This window comes from Gavia stellata, chromosome 4, assembly GCF_030936135.1.
Source record: "Gavia stellata isolate bGavSte3 chromosome 4, bGavSte3.hap2, whole genome shotgun sequence".
Taxonomy (NCBI): Eukaryota; Metazoa; Chordata; class Aves; order Gaviiformes; family Gaviidae; genus Gavia; species Gavia stellata.
Window position 1 is genome coordinate 34,165,499 of NC_082597.1, and position 25,327 is coordinate 34,190,825.

Genomic DNA, 25,327 nt, shown 5'->3' on the forward strand with positions numbered 1-25,327 from the left:
TGAAATGTTTTCCACAATGAGCATCAGACAAAGATAGAATATTTACTCCATAGTTTATTTAATTCTGGTTATATCTGTCCTACTAACCATCTGTTCAACTTTAGATTTAACTTACTGTTTTAGTGAAATCTTAATTTCAGTTTACTCATTCTTGTAAAGGCTTCTTACCGACAATGTTTTATCATGTAATCTTTTACACTATTTGGAAATGTCTTTTTCAAACTTATGTCTAAATAAAAGGTAAGTTTTTTCAGTTAGAATGGTATTTTCCCAAACAGCATATTTTATCTCTAGTATCTCACTGGTTTTAGTTGCAGTTTGGGATGTGTGTAGACTTGCAAGGACATTTTATGGACATTAGACCTTCAGTCTAATAACCTAAACTGTGCCAGTCTTAAAACATAAAAATCCACATTTTGTCATATCTCATAGTTTAAGAATCCAATAAAGATGAGTTTAAAGTTAACCAATTACTTTTACATTTAACTGAACTGAAATCTCCAGAAGATGATTCATCTGATTCGGAGGTGTTCTTGCAGGTTAACCTTGGTAGACAGCATTAGTGTGTTTTCAACACTGTTTTGGTCACAAATCTAAAACACAGCACCATATAAGCTGCTATAAAGAAAATTAACTCCATCCCAGCCAGACCCAGTAAAGGTGTCTAAGATAAGTCAGATGAATTACGTCTGTAAAGTGCTTATTTTTCCCCTTTGACTGTGGAGATAAATGGACTCTTCTAGGGAATCCTAGAATTACTAGCTGAAATCGAGACTTTTTTTTAAGTCTGTAGTTAGATGAGATGAAACACAGTATTTGTAACTAACTGACCTTAAATATATAGCCCAAACCAACAAAGTTTAGTGTCTGGGTATAAAAAATGCACGTGAGTACATCTCTCTCTCCATTGTTTGACGATGTGCTAGTCCTTTACTTGGGAAAAATAAGAAGAATATTCTTTCTGAGGATGATGTTCACACCACAGTTTGTGTCTTCTCCATTTGTGCATCTTAAAATTGTACTACAAGTGATAGTGCTTGAGCAAATACTTGCAGTGTGTGGTTCTGATGTGTCTATCTTCTGATAACTCATTTTCAAGTCATCAAAAGAAGACTGTATTGTAAAATGGGCAGTCTGCAATAGAGTTATGTTGATTTGAGAATAAAATCCTCAAACAACTTCTGACAATTTTCCCCCCTTTATTTCAATGATAATTTTATTTAAAATGCTGAGTAGTGTAAGGACAAGAAAATATAGCAGTCAGTACAATACAAAGCAAATTTATAGCAGATCCAGTATTGGACTCTTTCAGATTATATCAGCCATTGGATGGTCAAGTAGTCATGATAAAGGTGTTTGCTTTGTCAGCCAAGGAGTGGAAGAACAGGCTGTCTTCTTCCCTGCACATTCCATCTGAAATTCTTTGCTGTGATTATATGTGAGCTCTTGTCAGATACTGTCCCTAGACCCAGTTGTTCTTTATATACCATTTTCAAGTAATATAGTAAAGAAGCAATCTCCTCGGTTTGTTAATTTGTACATTGCTTGAAGTCTAGTTCTTTTCCATCTGCTCTGCAATCTGCTGCTGTTATTACATTATGAGAGAAGCCAACCAAATCCTCAGACCAGCTCCTGAGTTGTCATGCCACATTTTCCTTCCATTTTTTCTCAAAGGTGCCTGTGAGCATGGTAGATCATTATTTCTTAACAACTCCAACAGTTTCTGTATCTCAGAATGGTTTTATAGACTGCAGCAAGACTGATATACACTAGTCATCTTCAATGATACAAAACCAAACATACATAACAGAAAGATATTTCCTGTTCTTTTGCACCTGTAAGTAGCTTTAAAGAATAACTTTTTCTCATATGAGTTTTCGAATTCATTTTGATTTGTCGACAGAATATTGGCTATGTGTGTGCAGACTGTAGAACTTGGATAATGTTTTAGAACAAACCATTCAGAAGTTTCTTATTTAGGGCTCATTTGTGGCTGTATCAAATTGTAGTATCCATTCTCCATCTGAATAAACTCTTGGTTTTTTGGGCTGAATTATTTTTTATGCTGACATGGTTCTTTGAAAAGCCTAGTGAGGCTGACATGCTAATACCATTTTCAGTCTTCACAAGACCCCTGTGCAGTTATTTGTGCCATTGCATACTGATGTTCCAGGCTAGTATATGCTCTCAGTTCCTTGAACAAACTGCAGTTTCAGTCTCCTTTTATCTGCACACACCCTAATACAGCAAAGCATCTGTAAGCATCTATAAGCACTAAAATAACATTATAAAAAGCTTGGACCTATTCCTTTGTTTGAAATTAATATTTTAACTGAGTGCTTTTCAAGGAAGGAAGCATCTCTCTGATTTTCCTCTTGCAGTGAGACTTGTTCTACAATGCTGAGATTCTAGACAGTTGAATTTTTACAAAGGGAAGTAAGTAGCAAAATACAGATGAATCGAAACACTTTTCCTAAAAATATTTGAGTATTGTGACCATATCCATTCCATTTTGGGCTCTGACCTTTCTTCCTTTTCAAAGATTTTGTACTTGAAATGTCTTTCTGCATTTCTGTGTATACTCATCTTGTCATTTCCCTTCCATCAACTTTGTCAGTCCAGTTTCCCAGTTCCCCCACCCTTCTTCATTCTTGTAAGTATTTTGTAATATTCTGCTTCCCCTATTGCATATGATTTTGTCTGGTTTTGGCTGATTGATGGTTTCCCTGTGGCCCTTGTCAAATTCAGCATTCGATAACTTGGTGTGCTGAAGGATCCCAGCACCCACTGGTGGAATCCATGGAGTAGGTGTGAGAGCCATTAGTGTTCAAGAAGAAGCAGCTGAACAAAGATTCTCCAAAGGCTCCACTGTTTTTTAGGCTTTGCCTATATATAACACAAAGATCCTATAGGAAACAGAGTTTATATTTTCACTTTACTCTTAGCGTTTTGACTTGTTCTGTCTCTCAATGTCAAAAAAATTAACTTTTATTCTTCATAAGCAATATATGCCTATATGTATGGTTAACTTCTGTATTATTTATATTAATATAAAATACTTACATTTGTCTTATTTTTTGGAGGATATTTAACAAATACTAAACTATGTAATGATGTGGACTTAAAAAAGAAGTGCTGTCGTCTTCTTCAAACTGTTCAGGGTGATGTATAGCAGCATATACTTTATTTTATTGAACTCTAAGACAGGATAGGAAGAAGAAAATCTTGGCTGTTTGCATAGAAGTATTCTGTGCCAAACCCTTGGCTGCTTTAGCACTGTGTTAAATGGATGAGGTCTTGGCATAATCAAAAGATACCACTTGAACTAGAAATCCTGAGCAGTCAACTGTAAAGTGCACTCATTCCCTAGTGCCCTTTTAAATTTTGTTCAGACTTTTGATAAAGGATTTAGGTTTAAATAAATTAGTTTAAATAAATGTAACTTAAAATAAACAATCTTTAAGCATAAAAAAGATCTTGAGCGATCTGATCGAATGCCAGTTAGCTCTGCTTAGCATGAGGGGTTGGATAAGTTCATCCCTTGAGTTTCCTTCCAACCTAATTTTTTCCTGTGAATTTACCTGCTTTATTTAATTATTAATAATTGCTTATTTGATGGATCTGTGAATAATCTGATACTTAAGAAATCTTCATCTTATCCTCAAACTTCCATGACGTCCTATCTCCTTTCTACTCACTCAGCAAACATCCCACAAGCTCCAAGGCAGGTATCACTTACTCACTCTTCCTTTTTTAGTAAATTTATACTTCTGCAATGTGAAATAGCAGGACTCTGCCCCAGCATCCATCCATTCAGCCTCAGATGTTATCACCGACTGGTCTTGTTCCTGATTCATTAATTTCAGATATTACTTGTCTTTATAGAGAATAATGCAAAGAAATACTTCTTCTTAAAAAATCAGTTTAGTGGAATCACCTGTTCTACAACCTTGAAACTTCTGTAATATTTTTCACAATTTGAACAATCATGATACAAAGTCCCAGATTGGTTTGGATAATTTAAAATAGTCATGACAGGACCTACACAGTTTATTTTACTCATTCTTTCACAACTTTCCTTACATACTGTGGACTTGGTTAATAAGAAAATGTGAAGTTTCTTGTGAAACAATAATTTTTAAATAGAAAAAAAAAATTGGTAAATCGATTTTGATACTATTCAGATGTAATTAAGCCTTTAATTACCTTACTGTTGGAAGACAAACATTGTCATATCTGTAGTTAAACTTTGAATCCTCTAAAGGAATATCTGACCTTATTCTGTATTGTAGTTTGAGGTAGAAATACATTTTTCTGAAAGAAAAAACTTGCACAATAAATGCTAATCCAAAGTGATTTGACAGGAAACTTTTTTTCAGTCTCCCAAGAATTTTTGCCAATTAGACGATTTCCTGTCCCAAATCAGCAAAAGAAATTAAAATAATGAAAATGCTTACGATATGCAGATTTGGAAAGAAAAATGGAATGATCATAGAAACAGGTTAAAAAAAATTAAGCTAAATATTTCTAAGTATAAGTAACTTAATTTTTTAATCAAACCACAAGATTATTTTCAATTTGAGAACTGGCAAGTTTTTTGCATTTTGTAAATATGTTCATATTTTCAGATATTTCATTTTTTCCACCAATCTGTTAAAAGCAATGTGTTCCATCAAGTGATTGCAGACTCGGCATGAGCAACCATTTTACAATAATAGTAAAATGCTCCTGACCATTTTTTACTCCTGTGACTTTGAAGAAAGAGACAGAGGTACCATCAGCACTGGCAATACAAGCACACAAGCCAAATTGAATATCTTCATATCTTACATAAAAGGTGATGTGAATGGATTTGAAATTGTCGTTTAAAGCCTGTGTGTCAGGGAAATCACCTTCTAGCCTATAAAGGATGTCTTCTCCGCTTCAGATAGTCTGACATGTCTATGCAGGAAAACTCTGGAAACAAAAATGTCAAAATTAAAACTTACCACACTGTACTGATGTAGTAAAAAAAAGAATAGTTTTAGCCTATTTAGCAGCAATTACACTCCTCCACCACACGTTTACATACTTTGATGCAAATTGTAAGATGAGTCATATGTCAGTCTCCACTGCTTTAAAAATGGGCATCCATATGCAGGTTGCATTCGTCTGTATTTCCAATTACTCCTCAAATTCAAACTCCACCTAAGAGGTGTGAACACTGATACATACATTTACTGTAAATTTGCTGATAAATACATTTGCTGTAGTGAAGCATCTCACCTCATTCCAGTCACAAATATATAGGTTCTTGCAATGTCTGTCAGTGTTCAGTAAAACACTAGAAGTCCCCTGGTCCATGCTGAAAGGACAATCCTTTGGCCACTTGTCATTCAGCTGCAGGGTGTCAGTGGTTCCTGAAAATAAAGTGCTGAAAGAAGGCACATGGTCCTTGCTTCACCCAATCACTACAGTAGACTTTTTTATGAGTAAACTCATGGGAAATTTTCACAATTTTATTTTACATTATGGGCTTACAGTTCTTTTCAGAGCCAGCTGAAATTTTTTTCAGTTATGATTGCTGCGAATCTGCCAGCAGAGGTTCTGTGCCGGCATTTCTTTGTTCCCTCAGTTCCAATTCATTAACTTATGACATTTTATTTGTAGTTTTCTGTCATTTCATTATTTTAGTTTTTAAAAATATCTGTTTATCAATGGTTCAGGGAAGTTTAATAAGTTAAAGAATGATTAATATGTAAAGTTGCATTATGTGCTAATACTTACAAGTTTCTATTAAAATTTGCTAAAATATATTTCTGCTTTTGTTTTCCCAGTTGGGCTGCTACTTACAAGCAGAGTTCATTCAGTGTTTTGTACCAACTGCAAATTGTTGTAATTTCCCCTTTCTGAATAGCAATAATGCTGCAGTTACTAGTTTATTCAGCATTATAATAATGCATTTAAACTTCTCTGCCATCCCTAAAACGGAAACAGATAGAAGGTGCAAAGTTTTTGCTGGAATTCACAGACGTTTTAAATGTTATGAAAGCACTTGGTCAAAGCGGTGAAGTTCCAAGTACATAATTTAACTTTGTTTCTATTCTGGCAATGATATGAGCAGTTCTCTTCTTTTTTTTTTTTTTTAAAGTGAATATTTTTTTTCTTGTAACTGCCAGTTCTGAGAATATTGCTGCACATCTGTCCTTATCCCTTCTTAGCTGTACTGAAATGTCGACACTGGGAATGGATGTGTGTAAGCCATGTCCCATTCTGAAGAGTTCAGCCAGTGCAGCATCGTTCAAAGCCTTTCTTACCAATATCTTGCCAAGTTTAAAAACAAAGCAAGTATTTATCTAAAATACAATGTTTTACTGCAGCTCTCTCTTGCTAAATTACTAAACTAACAACCTTCCCAAATACATTGCCTGCTATCCACCCAAGGGTGCTGAGGGAGCTGGCGGAGGAGCTTGCCAAGCCCCTCTCCATCATTTATCAACAGTCCTGGTTAACAGGGGAGGTCCCGGACGACTGGAGGCTTGCCAAGGTGACGCCCATCTACAAGAAGGACTGGAAGGAGGATCCAGGGAACTACAGGCCTGTCAGCCTGACCTCGGTGCCGGGGAAGATTATGGAGAGGTTCATCTTGAGGGCGCTCATGGGACACGTGCAGGATAACCAAGGGATCAGGCCCAGCCAGCACGGGTTCATGAAAGGCAGGTCCTGCTTGACCAACCTCATCTCCTTCTATGACCAGGTGACCCACCTAGTGGGTGAGGGAAAGGCTGTGGATGTTGTCTACCTGGACTTCAGTAAAGCCTTTGACACTGTCTCTGACAGTATTCTCCTGGAGAAGCTGGCGGCTCGTGGCTTAGACAGGTGCACTCTTCGCTGGGTTAAAAACTGGCTGGATGGCCGAGCCCAGAGAGTTGTGGTGAATGGGGTGAAATCCAGTTGGCGGCCGGTCACAAGTGGAGTCCCCCAGGGCTCAGTTTTGGGGCTGGTCGTGTTTAATATATTTATCGATGATCTGGATGAGGGGATTGAGTGCTCCCTCAGCAAGTTTGCAGACGACACCAAGTTGGGAAGGAGTGTTGATCTGCTGGAGGGTAGAAAGGCTCTGCAGAGGGGTCTGGACAGGCTGGATGGATGGGCCAAGGCCAATTGGATGAGGTTCAACAAGGCCAAGTGCCAGGTCCTTCACTTTGGCCACAACAACCCCAGGCAACGCTACAGGCTTGGGGACAAGTGGCTGGAAAGCTGCCCCATGGAAAAGGACCTGGGGGTGTTGATTGACAGTCGGCTGAATATGAGCCAGCAGTGTGCCCAGGTGGCCAAGAAGGCCAACGGCATCCTGGTCTGTATCAGAAATAGTGTGGCCAGCAGGAGCAGGGAGGTGATCGTGCCCCTGTACTCGGCGCTGGTGAGGCCGCACCTCAAATACTGTGTTCAGTTTTGGGCCCCTCACTCCAAGAAGGACATTGAGGTGCTGGAGTGTGTCCAGAGAAGGGCAACGAAGCTGGTGAAGGGTCTGGAGCACAAGTCTTATGAGGAACGGCTGAGGGAACTGGGGTTGTTCAGTCTGGAGAAGAGGAGGCTGAGGGGAGACCTCATCGCTCTCTACAACTACCTGAAAGGAGGTTGTATAGAGGTGGGTGTTGGTCTCTTCTCCCAAGTGACTAGTGACAGGACTAGAGGAAATGGCCTCAAGTTGCGCCAGGGGAGATTCAGACTGGATATTAGGAAAAATTTCTTTACTGAGAGAGTGGTAACACAGTGGAATAGACTGCCCAGGGAGGTGGTGGAGTCACCCTCCCTGGAGGTATTCAAGGAGCGTGTGGATGTGGCATTGTGGGATGTGGCTTGATGGGCATGGTGCTGTGTGGTGTGGTTTTTTTGTTTGTGTGGTGGTTTTTTTGGTTTTGTTTTTTTTTTCTTGGGTTTTTTTTGTTTGTTTGGGGGTTTTTTTATGTAATGGTTGGACTTGATGATCTTACAGGTCTTTTCCAACCTTAGTGATTCTGTGATTCTGTGATACATTCTCTAGTATCTGTTGTTATTTTCAAATTTTAGTAACTATTTTTTAAATGTCAACAAATTACCTGTATTTTAAGATAAGCAAACCTACAACATTTAACAGAATATTAAATGTAAAAAAAGAAAACAAAACAGTTTACAGTATTTTTCTGAATTTTAGAAACTCTGAGCATACATTTTTCTTCAATCTACATGTGTATAATTTAGCTTTCTGTTTAGCAACTTGTTGAAAATCAGCACTCTTTATGCTTCTCAGGATGCGTATGGCAAGGGCTGAGACTGCAAACTTGTATGTCTGCAGAGTGTGTTACAGTATCAGGAGTCAAGATCCTCTTTAAACCTGCAAAATGGGTATGCCCAAGGCCACTGATCCTATTTGTGTCCCTGGGCACCTGTGCTAGCATTTTGGTCCTTTTTATTGTAAAACTATTTTGATATCATAGTATATAGGCAAATGGAATGAATCAAATAAGGCACGTAATGTACCAGCTTGTACTACAGTCTTGTGCATTAGTTGCAGAATTTTACTAGCCTATTAAAAGACATGCTAAAAAGTGACACGGTTCCCTTAACTTGTTTGATTGTCCACTAAAACAATTTTCAATAAACAGTTCACTTAGCAGTAAGTAAATATCTTAATCCTTTCCTGCAGTATCAAACAGGCATGTAAGAGACAATCCTTTATTTCATTGCTTCAGTAAAAAAACCTTATGCAGTGGTTGTAGAGTTTAAGTGTAAGCATAAACAGCTACGTATAAAAAATCCACACAGGGAACAAGAAACTCCTACAATTTGTGATAAGGAAGCTGTATGTATTTTAAATCCTGTCCCAATTTGCTTGAAACACCTCAATTAAGAACTGTACTTGTGATCTAATCCAAACTCCTATCCTGACCAGTAGCATCCATTCCACTTCTCTAAAAGTGAAGGAAAGGGAATGTCTGTTTTATATATGAAGGTGATACTTGAACAAGACATGGAATCATAGAATCATAGTTTGGGCTGGAAGGGACCTTTAAACGTCATCTAGTCCAAACCCCCTGCAATGAGCAGGGACATCTTCAACTAGATCGGGTTGCCCAGAGCCCCGTCCAGCCTGACCTTGAATGTTTCCAGGGATGGGGCATCTACCACCTCTCCAAGCAACCTGTTCCAGTGTTTCACCACCCTCATTGTAAAAAATTTCTTCCTTATGTCCAGTCTGAATCTACCCTCTTTTAATTTAAAACCATTACCCCTTGTCCTATCGCTACAGGCCCTACTAAAAGGTCTGTCCCCATCTTTCTTATAAGCTCCCTTCAAGTACTGAAAGGCCACAATAAGGTGTCCCTGGAGCCTTCTCTTCTCCAGGCTGAACAACCCCAGCTCTCTCAGCCTTTCGTTGTAGGAGAGGTGTTCTGGCACTCTGATCATTTTTGTGGCCCTCCTCTGGACCTGCTCTAACACGTCCATGTCTTTCCTGTGCTGAGGACTATACAGCTTCAGTTACCCCTCACCTAAAGGAGGCTGAAACACACATTTCTCATCCTCTTGGAGAGTGCCATATACAAAAAAACTACTGTCCAATGACCAATAGGCATTGGTCATCACTTTTTCTTTTCGTATTGAGAGTGACAGCGAGACACAATTCTCTAACTTGGAAAGGTGTTGAACCAGTGTCCCTTGGAATAGGGATTGGATCTCATGTGTTCCCTACTGATCAAGTGAGGTGCATACACCTTTTTTGCATTAACAGACAGAAATGCAATTGCTGCATTTTTCAGTGGGCCTTATCTTCTAGGCAGGCTTGCAAAACACTTCACAGATGGGAGTCCTCAGGCAAACCAAGTGGTGGAATAATGACTTTATGGGTATCAATCAATATAGGATATGAGCTAGAATCCAAATGACTTATTCCTGTGGAATAGCCTATGCTAAATTAAGAGTAATGGAAGCTTGTGGTGCCACATTGTCCTAATTTTCAGCATCTCATACTGCCCTGCCAGGTGCACAAGAAGCTGGGGGGCTCAGCTACGACAGCTGACCCAAATTGGCCAAAGGGATATTCCATACCATATGATGTCATGCTGAACAAAAAAAACCTAGGGGAGTTGGCTGGGGGGGGCGGGGTGTGTGGCCGCTGCTCAGGAACTGGCTGGGCATCGGTCAGCGGGTGGTGAGTAATTGCAGTGTGCATGACTTGTTGTGTTTATTCTTTTATCATTATTATTATTATTATTTTCTTCCTTTTCTGTCCTATTAAATTGTTTTTATCTCAAACCATGAGTTTTACCTTTTCTCTGATTCTCTCCCCCATCCCACTGTGGGGGGAGTGAGTGAGCAGCTGTGTGGTGCTCAGTGCCGGCTGGAGTTAAACCACGACACACATCTAAACGCATACTTCTTTGCAGCCTGAGTGAACTCCCATGCTGTCACTTGTTGGTCATTGTCAAGGCATTTCACTTCAGCAGGTGCACCAAGGAAGATGAATTCTGGATAGATGATCAGCTATTTAGGAGGAATGCCAGATAATAAAACCACCTCAGAAAAGCACGTATCAGACTGCAGAACATGTGCAGACTTTTTATCACTCAACATAAAAGACATTTAGGCCTCCCTCCTTTTTGAAGAGCCTTAAATTGCCACTCTCTATGGGTGCAGTTCTTGTAGACTCTACAGAACATGCCCTATGTGCCATGTGCCAGCTCCATGTTTTAGATACTCTAGAGTGGATAAAAACCCAATTGAAGGGCAGTTAAGATGCACTGAGGCTGCTAAAATGGCATTAAAAGGCAACTAAAACCTCCCAAAAGTGTCTGTGCTCTCATTGCAGTCCATGGAGACCTAGGCTTCAGTTCAGATGCATCTGGGTTATCAAATGTGTCACAGGCCTTACAAGGGATCCAGATCTCTTTGGATTATCATCTGGAGACCAGGATATGTCCCAGCACCTGGAATGATTTAGTCACATAGGTTTAGCAATACCTTTTGGTATGTGAACATACTATCATATAAGGCATCCAACAGTAACATAAGGAAAACAAATCCTTCACCCAGCATGTCTACAGTAGCGTAAGGATGAATCATGCTCTAATCTGCATTGACTATTCTAACTAGGGCTCCATTGAGAATTTGGATCCTTGGCTTATACTTAAATTTGTCTAAATTTAAGCTGTATCCCAGTTTTAGATTCCTGTGATGGTCAAGAAAACACCACCTCAGCACTAAGTTTAGCCATGACTTTTATTCCAGTGCCTAGAACAATGTTGATAGCACCACAGTGGCTTGTACATCTTTATCCAACTTAAAATTAAAGATGTTCCCTTTGCTTTCAGACCGTTCGTCATTTTTGCAGCTGCTAAGGTGTCATCCTTCTTGGAAAAAATGCTCTGAAATCTTCCTTTCTTTGAACAATTTCTCTGGGATAGTTCTGTTGTTTCCCTCTTTGTCTGTTGTGTGCACACTCGGCTGCTCACTCCAGAAAAGTAATTGAATACATTGGGCTTGTACGTCTTTTTACTGAGTCACTGTTATTAACTTACCTTTTGCAACAACATGGATGTAGGCAGCACCTTATGATGGGATTTTTTGGACGCTGTTTTAGAACTATGTGTCTCACGTCTCTTTTGTCTTTTGGTTCCTCTGTTTTGTCCTATTCTGTCAAAATTGTGGTCTACCTTCCATAGGCTTTGGCCTGCAAAGAGCAATTTCCCAGGCTTTGCAGCTTCCAGTTTTACTGTCAAAGGTTAATGGTGGGTTTGTCCCAAATCTCAGTCGCAAACTTGTCCTTTATCTATAATATTCACAAGTATTGGCTCCTCAGCCTTTAATTATTAACACTTATCCAGTCCATTTCTGAAGAGCTTTTTACTCTGTTATGAGTTTTAGCTGCTGTGTTTTTCCACTCAGGGTTTTCTTAGATTGTACTATTCATGCAGTATGAATGTACCTTGCTCCAGAAGATAAGTATGGCAAAGCAAAAAGAAGCCTTTTGACAAGCTATAGAAAATCTGGGCTGACCATGACAGTTAACTGGAACCCAACAGCTATTATCCTCCTGCAAGGTGCAGACATGGGTCCTAGCCAGGAAGCAGAGTAACCAATTAATGAAAACTGCTCTAATCACTAGCTAAACCTAGAAAAAAGTGGGGATTTTTCCACAATAGAGTTATTTTTACTTTTGGTACTGTTAAAACATATATCCTGGTAACATCATCAGGCAATCATGGCTTTTTTGAAAATGTCAGCTACTCTCATTTATATTTAAACTAAACCCTGAAAATTAAAAATGGAGGGTTTTTTCATTTTTAGCAGCCAAAAATCTGTATTTTAAAAAAGTCAATTTCTCTTTGTGTTTCAAAATAATATTTCAGAAAGCATAAAAGACACAGGATGTAATGCTAATAGTTAATAAGATAGTTCATAAAACACCAGTGTATTTCATTACTATTTCTAATAAGATAATGACAGTGCTAAAAATACTTTCCCTGTTCCATAAAATGTTGTAGCTGTATTTTAATCAGTAAATGTACTTAAAATATCCACAGATTTTGTTCTTAAGAGTTTCCTTATAATAATATGCTATTTTAACTCTAACTGAAGGTCTGTCAAATTGCATATTTAATTTAGGCATTAATTACTTACAGACTATGATGTACAATTTATACTAGGCTTCTTGGGTGCTTTCATGTTCCAAATGTTCATGTTTCAAATTACAGAAAGGACTGTTAGGATGATCTGGTGCTTTCAAGGCCTTTCTGTGTATTTTTAGTATTGCATCCAGCTCATCTGACCTTATTACAAGCCTTCAGGTACTTTTAACATTCATAAAAACAAGTGACTACATGGAGAATTTAAATTTACATTAAAAAATAGCTTATGCCTGGTTTCGTATCTCTTCTACTTGTTAATACCTACATTCAGTGATCAGTGACTTCTCAGCCTTTTTGGATAACCCGTCTTGTGTACATCAGCCTGCCATGGGTGGCTGTGGCAGACCCACTATATGCAAGGGAGCTATAGGAGTTACCCAAGTGGGTCATTTTTCATGAGTGTTGTGCAAGTGTTCATTTAGTTTCTGTACACCTGTAATCATGTATAATGCATATGAGAATGTATAATGCATATGAGAAATGGGAATTAAAAAGGTGAGAACTGTGGGTTATTTGTATGGGTTTCACACTGATGAAAAAGATGATAAAGATGCAGGTTGCTTTTTGGGGGCCAGTCTTTACAACTGACATTTATTGTTGTGCCTTTTTTGTTAATGAGACACCTTCTTAAAGAATGCAGACTTCATAATTTTTCACCTTCATGGACGCTACAAGAATGGCATAGCCAAGATGCGGGAAAAAAAGGAATTCCAAATGTTTCTCACTTATAAAGTGGCTGGGGGTATATATTTGGGAGGGGTGCACTTGCCTGTTCTCACAGTTTTCCCTAGGTATCTGCTGTTGCCCTCTCTTGGAGACAGGGTGATGGAACAGAGACTTTAGACTGACCCAGTAGAACTGTTCTTGTGTTCTTACATCCTTATTTACAACACAACAAATTTAGAATATTGATGATCTTATTAACTACATGGAATGTAATTAAAAATAGCTTGGAAAAAAATGTGTTTTTTTTTAATTCCAGCAGGAAATCTGAGCCAGCATTCATATGCTGTTCAACAGATGAAAAAAACCAGATGGTATTTTTCTTAGTGACATATTAGCTGAAAGGTCACGAAATGTGTATAATGAAAAGAGCGTTAGGGTATGCCATTTTACGTGTGTCATGAAACTGTTCAATGACATTAATATTTCTACTCTTGGACATATTAACTTGTATCTAAGAAGTGATACAGTGCTGTGCATGGATTTGTGCTAGCAAGATCCTCTATCCTGATCAAATATCTAGATTTTAGTAGGACTGCCCCAGAAAGTGGGATCAGCTTTCGCTGATGCAGTTGCAGGGGTATGGTCCGTTAGCTCCCAGACATTACAACATTTGGTATATAATAATGGTAAGATTTGAATAATAGATAACGCAATGTTCAGGGAAGTTGTTACATGCAAGTGGGTCAGTTGTGCACACCCTTAAACAGGCATAACATTATATGAGCAATGTTTACAGGAATCTTGAAAACACAGATATCATTTGAGAAGTTAAAATATAATTGCTATCATTATTCAATGTGTTAGCTCTCTTCTTAAACACTATAAAAGTCTTTTAGCAAAGGATATGTGTACTGAAAGCTATGATGTTTTCACAAAGGTTTTAATCCAGCACAAGTAACTTTACCTTCTTAATTGTCCATATAGCATCCTGATGAACCTGAAAGTAAAGGTCAAATTATTGCATGAGGTTTTAAATCCTACCTATTGCATTATTTAAGCAGAATGGAAATGCTTCTTTTGGATTTAAGTAAAATATATCTATGAAAACACATTGTATAAAACAAGAAACAGTGACGTCTCACTGAATTTTTTCAAAGCTTGTTTGCACTGTTGTGTTAAAAAACCCCATGTGTTTGTATAACTGGTAGCGTGAAAAGTCAAGTGGCTCAATTATCTTTTTTAAAAGAACTTGAAGATTTTCGTTTTTCTTCATAAAGATTTTGCAAAGTCACCGATTCCAAGAATGTTGCAATTCCATTTGTACAAAGGAAGACGTAAAAAGTGTAAAATAGTTTATATTTCCAGAAGCCTTACATAATCCTAAAGCCTTTGCCTTTCATTATTTTAGCACTTTCAAAAGAGGCGTAGGCTGTAAAAACAGATTCACATTTCCATTTCTAATTGTAATTGACCCATCCTGGTACAGTACTATGTCAAGACTCAGATCTAGCAGAAGAAGTGATTATGAAAGAAATGGGAAATCTTTCACAGCTAATCATAAATTTTGTCACTAAAGCAAGTTCTTTATAACTGCATTAAGCAAATGTGTATAGCTTACGGCCTGTGTTCTTGTTTCCACAGTGCATACATTATAACAGACTTCATGGGCATCAGGAATGAAAATTTTATGAAGGTAGCTGCAGTTGGGACTTGGATGGGAGATTTTGTCACAGCATGGATGGTAAGAAACATAATATTACATTTTAAAAGAAAAGAAAACAAATATGTTTATTGGTTTCAAGGGAAAGAAGAGAAAAGAAGAAAGAAAATTCCATTTCTTGAAGCATTGAAGTATTTCAACCCAGACAAGCAGAAAGTTAACAAAGGCAAAGTAGCATAATGGCAGGGTACTTGATTAGTTGGGAGTCCAGAAAAGTTTCAGTTAAAATGTTTGGCAGCAATATTTCATTTCTTCTGCTGTGAGTGGGAATTTTGCCATTGACTTCTGTAAGGACAGCACGGTGACCCTTCTTTGCGGTGAAATGACATCATGACTTGCTATCTGGTGAAACAGTGAGTAACAGCTAGAGATAAAGAAGTCTAATGAAAAGGATTAAAAAAGAAAAAAAAATAAACTGAAAGGTGTGACAAAGAACAATGGAGATGAGAGAAAGAAAGAAAGCCAGTTACATCCCAGAATTTGAAGGTAGCCTGTTTGATGTGAAACTGTCAGATTAAGTATGTCTCTAATTTAAGTTTTAGAAGAATGAAGTCTTCATTTGGATTTTAGTTGTTATAAAGGTTCTCTCCTGAACTATAGGCAACCCAAAGATCAGCTTAGTGAAAAAGAACCAGAAAATGACAGCTAACTGGGAAAAAAAAGAAGCATGTGCACGTTTTTATTGTTCAGAAAAAGTGTTCCTTAAACACAAAGTGATAAAAAGTGATTTTTTATTTTTTTTTTAGTAAGATTAGGTTTTTATGATTAGCATAGATAAGAATTTTAACAATTATGACTGGGACATTCATTTAAATTGGGGAAAGAAGTCCATGATTTTTAAGCTTGCAGAATTGTTTTTAATTAATATTTTTTTTCCTAATGATTCATTGATACCTCTGCTTGTTTACTCAAAAGAATCAACATCATTTTAGAGGATGGTGAATGTTTATCACGTCACATAAACATGGATGGAAAAGATCTCAGCACTGTATGTAGCTAGTGACTGCAATAATCTCTGATGTAAGAAAAGAAACAAGCTGAGGTGGATAAATTTTAGGACTGTGGTATGTGTTAGAAGAAAACACTATAGGAATAGTTTCAAGCACAAACGACTATAAGCTGCTAAGACTATAGTCTATAAAACTGTAGGAATACTCTTAGAAGGTTCATCCAAGTTTCTGACAATGTGTCTTTTATCCTCCACATGTTTGGAACATACTGTAGAACACAGAAGAAAAAAAAAGCATCAAGGATTTTTTCAGCATATTGTTCAGTATGTGTCAGGGATTTGTCTGAGACAAATTATGCTCTGTGAAATGGTGGCCATGAAAAGCAAGTACTGAGCAAATCATCTGTACATACATTACCGGAAGCACATTGCAAAATTGGTGCATTGACTGATGTAGACAATTAATGTGGATTTCTTGTGAATCAGTAATAAAAAAATTCATGGCTACTTCTGAATACCTTTAGCTTGACCCTTTTTTTTAATGGGCTTTCACAACTTTATCCCACTATGGAAGGAAAGATGATGCATAAGCTAAGCTGAATTCAGTGGGGTCATGTTCATCATACATATTTGACTTAGAGCTCCAGTGATAGATTACATACCAGTTGCACTACATTAGGTAACGTTCCGTTTTTTCAGTCCCTCTTTTCTCATCTCCTTGAACAAAACTGTTACATGCAGCACTATATAAAGCATGGAAACGGCTGGATTCAAGAGGCATGAGAATCCTGATCGTTTTCTGTGTACTCAAAGCCCTCTCAGGTCTTTTCAGCAATGGAGGCACAATTGGATTCTGCCACAGCAGATTCCAGTGGTGGATGGAGTTATTACTGAAGAACGGAAGAGAGAGGCTGGGAGAGACTGCAGAGGCAGTTTGGAAAAGGGAAGCTATTTGTAAACTAGGCTGGTTCTGTTAGGTTTCAGGAAGAGCAGAGGGCATGGGATTGGAGGGTGAATGTGTTTTAGGACACGGTTTGATTGCACAAGGAGAATTAAGAGGTATAGTGATTGGTGTTTAGCTCTTCAGAGCAAAAGAGGATAGTGAGATTGCTTCTGCAGTGCAAATCTCTAGGCAAAGTGTATGAATCCGTCAATGGAATTACAGTGTTTAAGGGCAGCTAAGCTTAGGAACATCAAAAAAAACTGCAATGTCAGGTAGAGAGGTATTAGTAACAGAAACGAGTGGACATGTACATTGGTACATGTGCATGTACATTGGTACAAACCTCCCACACAGCCTAACTTTAGCAATCTTATTCTAGATGAACAGAAATCATCATGTTGTTTATAATACTTGCATTTGCTTGACTTTCTGCATGTCAAGCCCAACATGGAATTGATATCAAAGTGACATGAGCCTTCTGTGGAATTAATTATATTTTATGAAGTTCTCCAATCCTGTTTGGAAACAGGAAAGAAAAAACAAACCTGTAAAGGAACCTTTGTACATCTTCCTGTTCACAGAAGTGCTTATATTTACTAATGTTTAAGAAGTTTCTGTAAAGAAGCCACCTGTCCTTAGACTACAAAGGAGAAGATGAAAAAGCAGATGTAGCAGATGTAGTGCATTTGAACCATACTGGAATTAAGATCTTAGTCCCTATTTAATTGGAAGCTTTGGAAATAAGCAGGAATAAAGCAGAACAGATGGGATTTCATTTTAAAAATGAGTAATCAATAAACAATAATATTGCCCTAGTACAGCAAGGAGAGGCTTATTAAATCAGCAAAGTGACTGAAATGGGAAAATATGTTTTGGATTGCTGTTTGTTTTGGATTTAAAAGGCAGAAATGAGCCTTCCCTCTCAACAATTCCTAGCTCACTGACGAGTTTGGTGACAGGGTCTGATTCAATTCCTAATAAAATCAGCAATATTCTTTCTATTGTGTGTAATAAGAATGGGGCCATGTTATGGGTGCACAGGAGCTTCTCCTTTGTACCTCTGGACAGGAACTTCTGCTACAGATAATCATCTTTGCTGAAATCTGTAGCAAGTGTTAGATGTTCTAAATAAGTCTGTGAAGAGGGGAATGGGTTCAGTACACTAACCGTCTCTCTGCACTTTTTCCTCTTTGAAGCCAGGGAAGTATATTCTGCACCTGCTTTGACATGCTCTCCTGCTCTCATAAAATGTGCATTCTGTTCTCATGGAGAGTGCTTTTGAGGCAGACACCACAGGACTTGGCACAGTAGGATAGCTTTGAAAAAAAAGGTTGGATTCCACCCAGACAAGCCTATAAACTAGCAATTATGGCCACCTTCTGGGAAAGTGTGAGCAGGCTGAGGAGAGAGCTGATTCCAGGGCAGAATCTCTGATGATAAGAGTCGGGTGGCCTCTTGACCCTCTCTGTAAAAATGAGCGACCTGCTGCAGCTGTGTTTTTGTGAGAGATGCAGTCCTGAGCATGTGTGTTAAGGCACACTCAGAGTATACCTACAGGAGTTGATGGCATGAACATTGACACAGAGGGCAGAGTACAACCTCCTCTGTTCTTTTACAGTCTCCTGGTGAGGTGAAACAGTCTGCTTTCCTCCTTCTTTCCAGGCACTGTTGGCTTTTAGACTGTCAAAACTGTTGTTCTCCACTTCGGGTGACAGCTCTTTGGGCTCTGCAAAGATTATGTATTGGCCCTGTGCTATGAATGATACTCATAACCACATTGAGAGATTTGCTTACCAACGGCCATTACCATTTACACTAAAGACAAATCCCTTCCTACAAGCCCTACATGCCTGTGAAAGAGTCTTAAACAGTAGAAGTTTGTTACATCTTTCTTAGACCTTGCTTGCTAGTATTCTTGGAAGCTGAAGCGGTCAACTTCAGCCAGAGGCTGGCACTAATCTGTATAAATGTATCGGGGGCTGATCCTCTTGACAAGGGGTATTATTACCATGTACCTTCCTTCTTAAAAGTAATTTAATTTAGATTCTCTTTTCCCTTGTTAATTGCTAGAGGGAACTGAGAATGTTTGAGAGATCACTGAGCAGCAGAGACTCTGCTGGCTCACATCATCAAAAACAATGATAAAATCAAGGGATGGTTTGGTTTATTATTCATTGAACTAGTTTTTATGAAATCTGTACCAGCATGTTCTTTTTAACAAGGAGAAGCCAAGACTTCTCTCAGCACTGTGCTTTAGCACAGTACTTGACACAATGTCTTAGAATGTAAGCTGAATCACAATTCCTGGCTGTTCTTTCTGACACTTTCACTTGATTTCGGTTTGACTCTTCCCTTGCTTGGGACCATGAAGACTCCCAGGACCATTTCTGTCTTTCATCATCTTAGCAGAGGAATTAGTAGGAGGTTAGGAACTAGTACTGCCAGCATAGTCTGGATGGAAGGGTGATAGGTCACCACTTGTTCCACTGACCCGTTATCCAGCACTGACATAGAGACATCCTATGCACTTGCGTGGATGGGTATGGTCTTTTACCTAAGACTCCTTGTCAGGTCATAGTATTGGGATTTCAGAAGGTTATTACTGAGTGATGAATCCACACCTACCTTTCCTCATTAGTGGAAGTGGATAATAACCCCCATATACTCAAGTTGCTGGGGCTTCTGTGAAGTTTCTCAGGCAAGAGTCACATCATTAGGTGATCATGCCTACACATCACGACATATAACTTGTGGTGGAATGCAGCTCCCCTTGAAAAAGCTTGTCTGTTCTTCTGTGAGAAGGATTTTCTGTTCTCTGAGATTTTTAATGCTAGCTGAAAAAGTTCCAGGAAATGTACTTATCTGGTCAAATAGACCAGGTTTTCAGTCTTATAATTCCAGAGGACAAATCTCACACCATTATGTGTTTTGGCTTTGCTAGTTGTGAATGAAATAGATTTTGTTCTGTTCTTTTCATTCACATTTCTCTACTAGGCATTTTTTATCTTCATCCTCTGGTGAAGGAGGCTTCTTTATTTTCCCTTATGAGACTAACACGTCTTACATGGCTGGTCACAGTGTAGTTAGTAGAGGGGCCTGTGGCTGCTTCACAAAGAGCACTCTCTAGAGGGCTGAAGCCTCTCCATGTGGTCCTTGATGCTACTAACACCAATAGCTGACAGGTTTAAGTGAATGGTTACTGCCATGCAAGCACACAGTAAATCTGTAGACCCCTAGACCAGAACTTCTTTCTGTCATGTGCACCATGTTAGAACTCAGGCTACATCTGTAAGAATGTAATAGTTGTACCCAGTCAGACCAAAAATCCATCCAACCTAGTATCCTGCCTCAAACTGTGAGTATGAGCAGAAGCCTACCAGGACAGTAGGAACAAGCCAGTCATATACGGTAGCGTCCTCTAATATTCTCTCCAACTGCATGCAGTTTTGTGTGTATAACAGCTCTTGATGGATGTCTCTTCCCTGTTCTTGCCCAATCTCACCTTTAGCCCAAGTACTTTTTTTAGCATCCACAGAATTATTTGGCAACAAGTTCCAGAGGTCACTGTATAAGGAATCACCTCCTTTTGTTTTTCTTAACTTGTTTCCTATTAACCTAATTTGATGCCTTTAGTTCTTTACTGAAGAGACAACAATCCATCCTTGTATGCTTTCTCCCTAATGTTTATGATTTTGTAGACATATATCATAGTTACTCCAATTTATCCCTTCTTCAGCCTGATGATCTCTAGCCTAGTAAGTTGTTTGTCATAGTTTCACAATAGTTTCAGAAGCTGTTCCATGTATTTGATTATCTTTATTGCCATTCTTTGCAATTTCTCCAATTTTCCTATGTCCTTCTTCATAGGGAGATGACAACTGACAACTGTATTCATGATGAACTATAGGTTTTATGGTGATACAATGTTGTTCCCTGATTTTCTGTTCCTTTCCTAATAGTTCCTAACATTCATGGCAGGGAGGTGTTGACAATATGGGGCACTAAGAGCATGTTTTCATGGTACTATATTATCATAACCTCAAGAGCTTATAATGGTCAGCTGAGGGCCAATCATTTCATAAATGATCCTAGAATTATTTTGCCCCCTATGCATCACTTTGCATTCATCTACAAAGAATTTCATCTGCCATTTTATTGCCTAGGACTTACTTCCATAAGGACCTTTCTCAATTCTTCACAGTCAGCAAGCCATCATCCTTATTACTGTGCATAACTTAATATCATTATAAAGCCTTCTCACCTCACTGCTCACCCATTTTACCAGGTTGCTTATGAATATGATGAACGATTGCATCCCCTGCACAAATCCCTGTGGAACTCTGCTAATGACCTCCCTCCATTGCAAGAGCTGCATGGCTAACCTACTTACCTTCTGTTCCCTGTCTTTTAACCAGTTATTTATCAACATAAAGACCTTCCCTAAAGCTCTGAGTGTTGGGTTTCCATAGAAGCCTTTGATGAGGGATTTTTCAAAAGCCTTTTAGAAAATTCAGGTTAGGCTATTTCAACCACATCTCCGATATCCATGTGCTTTGTTGACCTCATTCAGTAATTCTGTTCTGAAATATCCCCATTCCTGATATTTACAGAGCCAGCCACTTAGCATTTTTTTCACAGCCTCAGTGTTTCCTGCTGCCGTTAAAAAGGTATTCAGACAATGTTGGGTGGCCCTGAAAGTGCTGTTTGCATGAAAGACAAAAAGTCCCAGTTCAGGAGCTATGAATGTGTGGACTAGTATGGAGCCATCTTCACATGGCTTATCAGTGAAAGACAGTGAGCTTATTTCCTAGCTGTTAAACTTTGTATGTTCATTTTAGCTCATTTTCATTAATTTTCTCTGTTGTTTTCCCTCAACACCCCTTTGTCTTATGGCCTGGGTGCCATTTTGCAGGTGAGCAAAAATTAAGATGGGAATATTTTGTTTTGTATATTCTTGCACATAGCAGAAGGGTCAACAGAGCCTGAACATGGCTGTTAATGTTAACCTGAAGACAGAAACATCTCTGCTTGTGGTTAGACCTCTATTCTGAATATGTGCATGGGTTAGGTGTTTCAGAGAACATCAACCATAGATACATAACCTCTCTTTCCTGAAAACTTACATAGTCTGTGGATATCTTAGGTTGAACAGGGAGGGTCTTAAGTTTTTGTTATTTTCATAGTTAGGTGAAATTTTTGAATCATAATTTTGGACATAGGAACCTGTGTCTGCTAAAGTAATTCTTTGAATCTGGGCCCCTCTTGACCTTCTTGCTGAGAACGATGGTTTTTTTCCTTCCCTGCTGTACAGGCAGTGGACACAATCTAATTGCTCTAGTTTGGGATAGAAGTGTTCAACCGCCTCATATGTATACTTGCTCAGCTCTTAATTTTGACCTTGTAAAGGCAGGTGTAGTCTTTATAAGTTTGAAGCATAATGGTCTAATATACTGTACAGTGTAGGGTGAAGTAATGTAACACATGCATTACACTTCGATAAACCCGTCACTTGTTATCTTCTGGTAGATACCTGGTACCTGTAGATTATGCTCTGTCTGCTTTCTTCTTTATTCATTTTTCTAATAAGAATAGATGTTTATTTCTTGCCATTAAAACATTTTTTATGGCTTGCAAGCTATTGACTAGTATTGTAACAGTATTTGGAGATACTTACTTTTGACTGTTGCCATTGTGATCCTGAAAAACGGCATTCATTTGAAGAATAGAACAAGCTATTGAATGATTTTGAAGTGCTTCCCTTGTGTCGATTAAGAGAGAAGATTATTCTTGTCCTCATTTGCTCTGAGACATAACTATCTATGTCGACATCCTAGAGGAATGAAGGATTCATTGCCACTGTGCAGAAACTAGGTTGATTTACCTCTTTATTTTTGTTTCATCTCATAATGTGTTTGTGTTGTTAGGGTGTGTTCAAACAAAGTGAGCAACGTTGATGCTGCAAATACTATCGTGTTGCTGAAAATAGCAGGCACACTAAACTATTACAGTGCAAATAGATAGAAAATAAAATATTAATGTGACTAAAAAATGAAATCTTCTTTAGTACAGGGAAGGACACAAGTACAAAAATCTGCTGAAAGAAAATGTAACATGATCATTAAAAATATTAAAGTTTCTGGGATATTGTATGCAACTTTTTAACTAAAAGAATAGCCACAAATGTTCACTCTTAAATTTATGTGAGTCTTAAAAAGTAACCCTTCTGTCCAGGAAATTCTATTCAGCAAAGCATAGTGTATTGTTTCATTTGCAAGCAGTGAAGGATCCACCGTTTTGATGCACATTCCAAGGCAGTTTGGAGAGTCAGGAGTCTTGAATGACTGACACCTTTTCTAACTCATGCTTCTGTCAAGGATTGGGCATGACAATTCAGATTATGATCGGTGTCAATCTTCTTGATTGTTTCTATTCCACTGACATATCAAATGACAAACTAAAGCTCTAATTGACTTTGCAGTGGCATCTGAAATACTGTGTAGCTAACAACTCTGCTGTACTTCAGTAGTGGAAATGAAATTAAACTATGAAGCATGAAGTGTAAGGAGCAAAGCAGATGACACATGTTACTAAACTCACTTGCCAGGACTGCACAGGAATGTGACTAATAACATCATTGGTGGCAACATGTTTCTTTCCATTCAGAGAAGCAGGCATAATGCCAGTTGCCCTTTTTGTTCTTCTGTGTTTCTGCTTTTGTTTTTCTTTCCTCATCTTAAGGGTCAGTCCAGTTGCAGAGACATTCTGTAGCTAATGGTTCTATCTCCAGGTGATAACCCACACGTAAATTCATTGACACAATGGCTGTTCATATACCCAGTCATACGAGACCTGCTAATTTTGTATTTTTAGTTTTGTAAGGCATGAATGTGCTCACATCCTGCTCTGCTTCATGGCTGGTACTTAGTTATATAAAGTGGAGTGTGCCTGGTGTCATCTGAGTTCATCCAATCATCCCATCAAGTCAGATTGCACTATTATTTATTCATTGATTGATGGTGTAGCCATCTGTTCATATGCTCCAGATTATAATTGTCTGCCTTTTCAAGCTTGATCTTTTTTTGTATTCCCCTGTTACCTTGTCATTTGAATTCTGACCAGGTGTTGCCAGAGGTGTTTCTTTGTCCCTGTCTGTTCCCCAGCCAGTGAGTTCCTTCAACTCATTGTCACAGCAGGTATCTTTGTTGATAACCATTTTCTAGGCTTTAAAACATGAGCTTGGTATATCAAGCAGTAAAAGCCTCAGGATTTTCTTCTGAAGAAGGCCACAGCCAGCTCTGCCTCAGAGCTCAAGAGTAGAGAATTGGAAACCCCAAAGTTGGGCACCAAAATTTATCATAGAGTTTCTCCAAAGCAGCTGCTGACAGCTTTCTATGACAAGCAAAAATAGTTCTAGGAGTTCTTTCAAATACGTGGGAAATTTCCCCCACTGATTTTTTTTATAAAGGAGTGTGAACTCATACACACACTTTTGTGAACTTGTATGCACATTTCTGTACTGTCTGGATCCCTATCTCAAAAAGTAATGTGAGATCTTCTGCTTCTGAACCAGGCAGTGTGATTGATGTTGAATAGGTTCTCAGCCCAGGTTCTCAGCTCAGTTCTCACTCAAGTTCTTCACCCCATTTTCAGATCACAGTCCTGATGATGTGGGGTTTTCTAATGGAGCCAGAAGTCTGCACATGGTCAGTCAGCGTTCACCTGGTAGCAATCTTGACCCAATAATCTTTAGTGGGTGAGCAATGAGTTTCTTCTACCCTATTGTACTTAGTGTTCTAGTGGAACTAATTAAAATGCTCTCCATTGGAAGGGTCTAGTTCTCAGGGTGACTTCAACTGGGTGCTGAAGTCTCCTGTGGGCCCAGTGTTTCAGCTTTGTGACTTGTTCACTGCTGCAACTTTTTTTTGATGGAAGTATCTTTATTGGATACTTCTTCAGCAAAGTATATGAGATACCAGTATACATGGATGTTTCTCTTCTCCAGTAGGGGTATTCTTCCCGGATATGATACCTCTACAAAACAATCTTAAATTCTTTGCACTTTCAGTTTCCAATTTCTACCACAGTCAAAGAAATTTACATAGTTGTTATTCCCCCCATCATCTCATAACTTTGGGCTGCACCATCAAGGTGGAAGTCTCTTTTTTAAGTTGACAATGCCAGAAATCCCCATAATGTTTTTGAAGAGTTGACAAATCAAAAAAGTTAGACCCTGCTTGCTGAGACTGGCCATGGTAACTGACCATGGTGACAGCAAGCTGCCTCTTAAAAGATTGCTGTGGAGCTTCTTTCCATCATTGGAGCACATTTCAATTGCAGCTCAAGCTACATTCCAGCTGGAAATTGTCTCTGCTCCTAGCATTGGCCAAATGACTATAAAGAGC

The 25,327-nt window shown here is 38.6% G+C and overlaps 1 protein-coding gene across 1 annotated transcript in view; it reads left to right on the forward strand.

Annotated features, from left to right (window-relative positions):
- Positions 1 to 25,327, forward strand: part of TMEM117 (transmembrane protein 117) — a 212,464-nt gene that overhangs the window by 80,347 nt on the left and 106,790 nt on the right. The window contains exon 3 of the mRNA XM_059817146.1: positions 14,955 to 15,054. Within this exon, the coding sequence (XP_059673129.1) occupies positions 14,955 to 15,054 (100 nt within the window). The remainder of the gene's footprint in view (positions 1 to 14,954; positions 15,055 to 25,327) is intronic.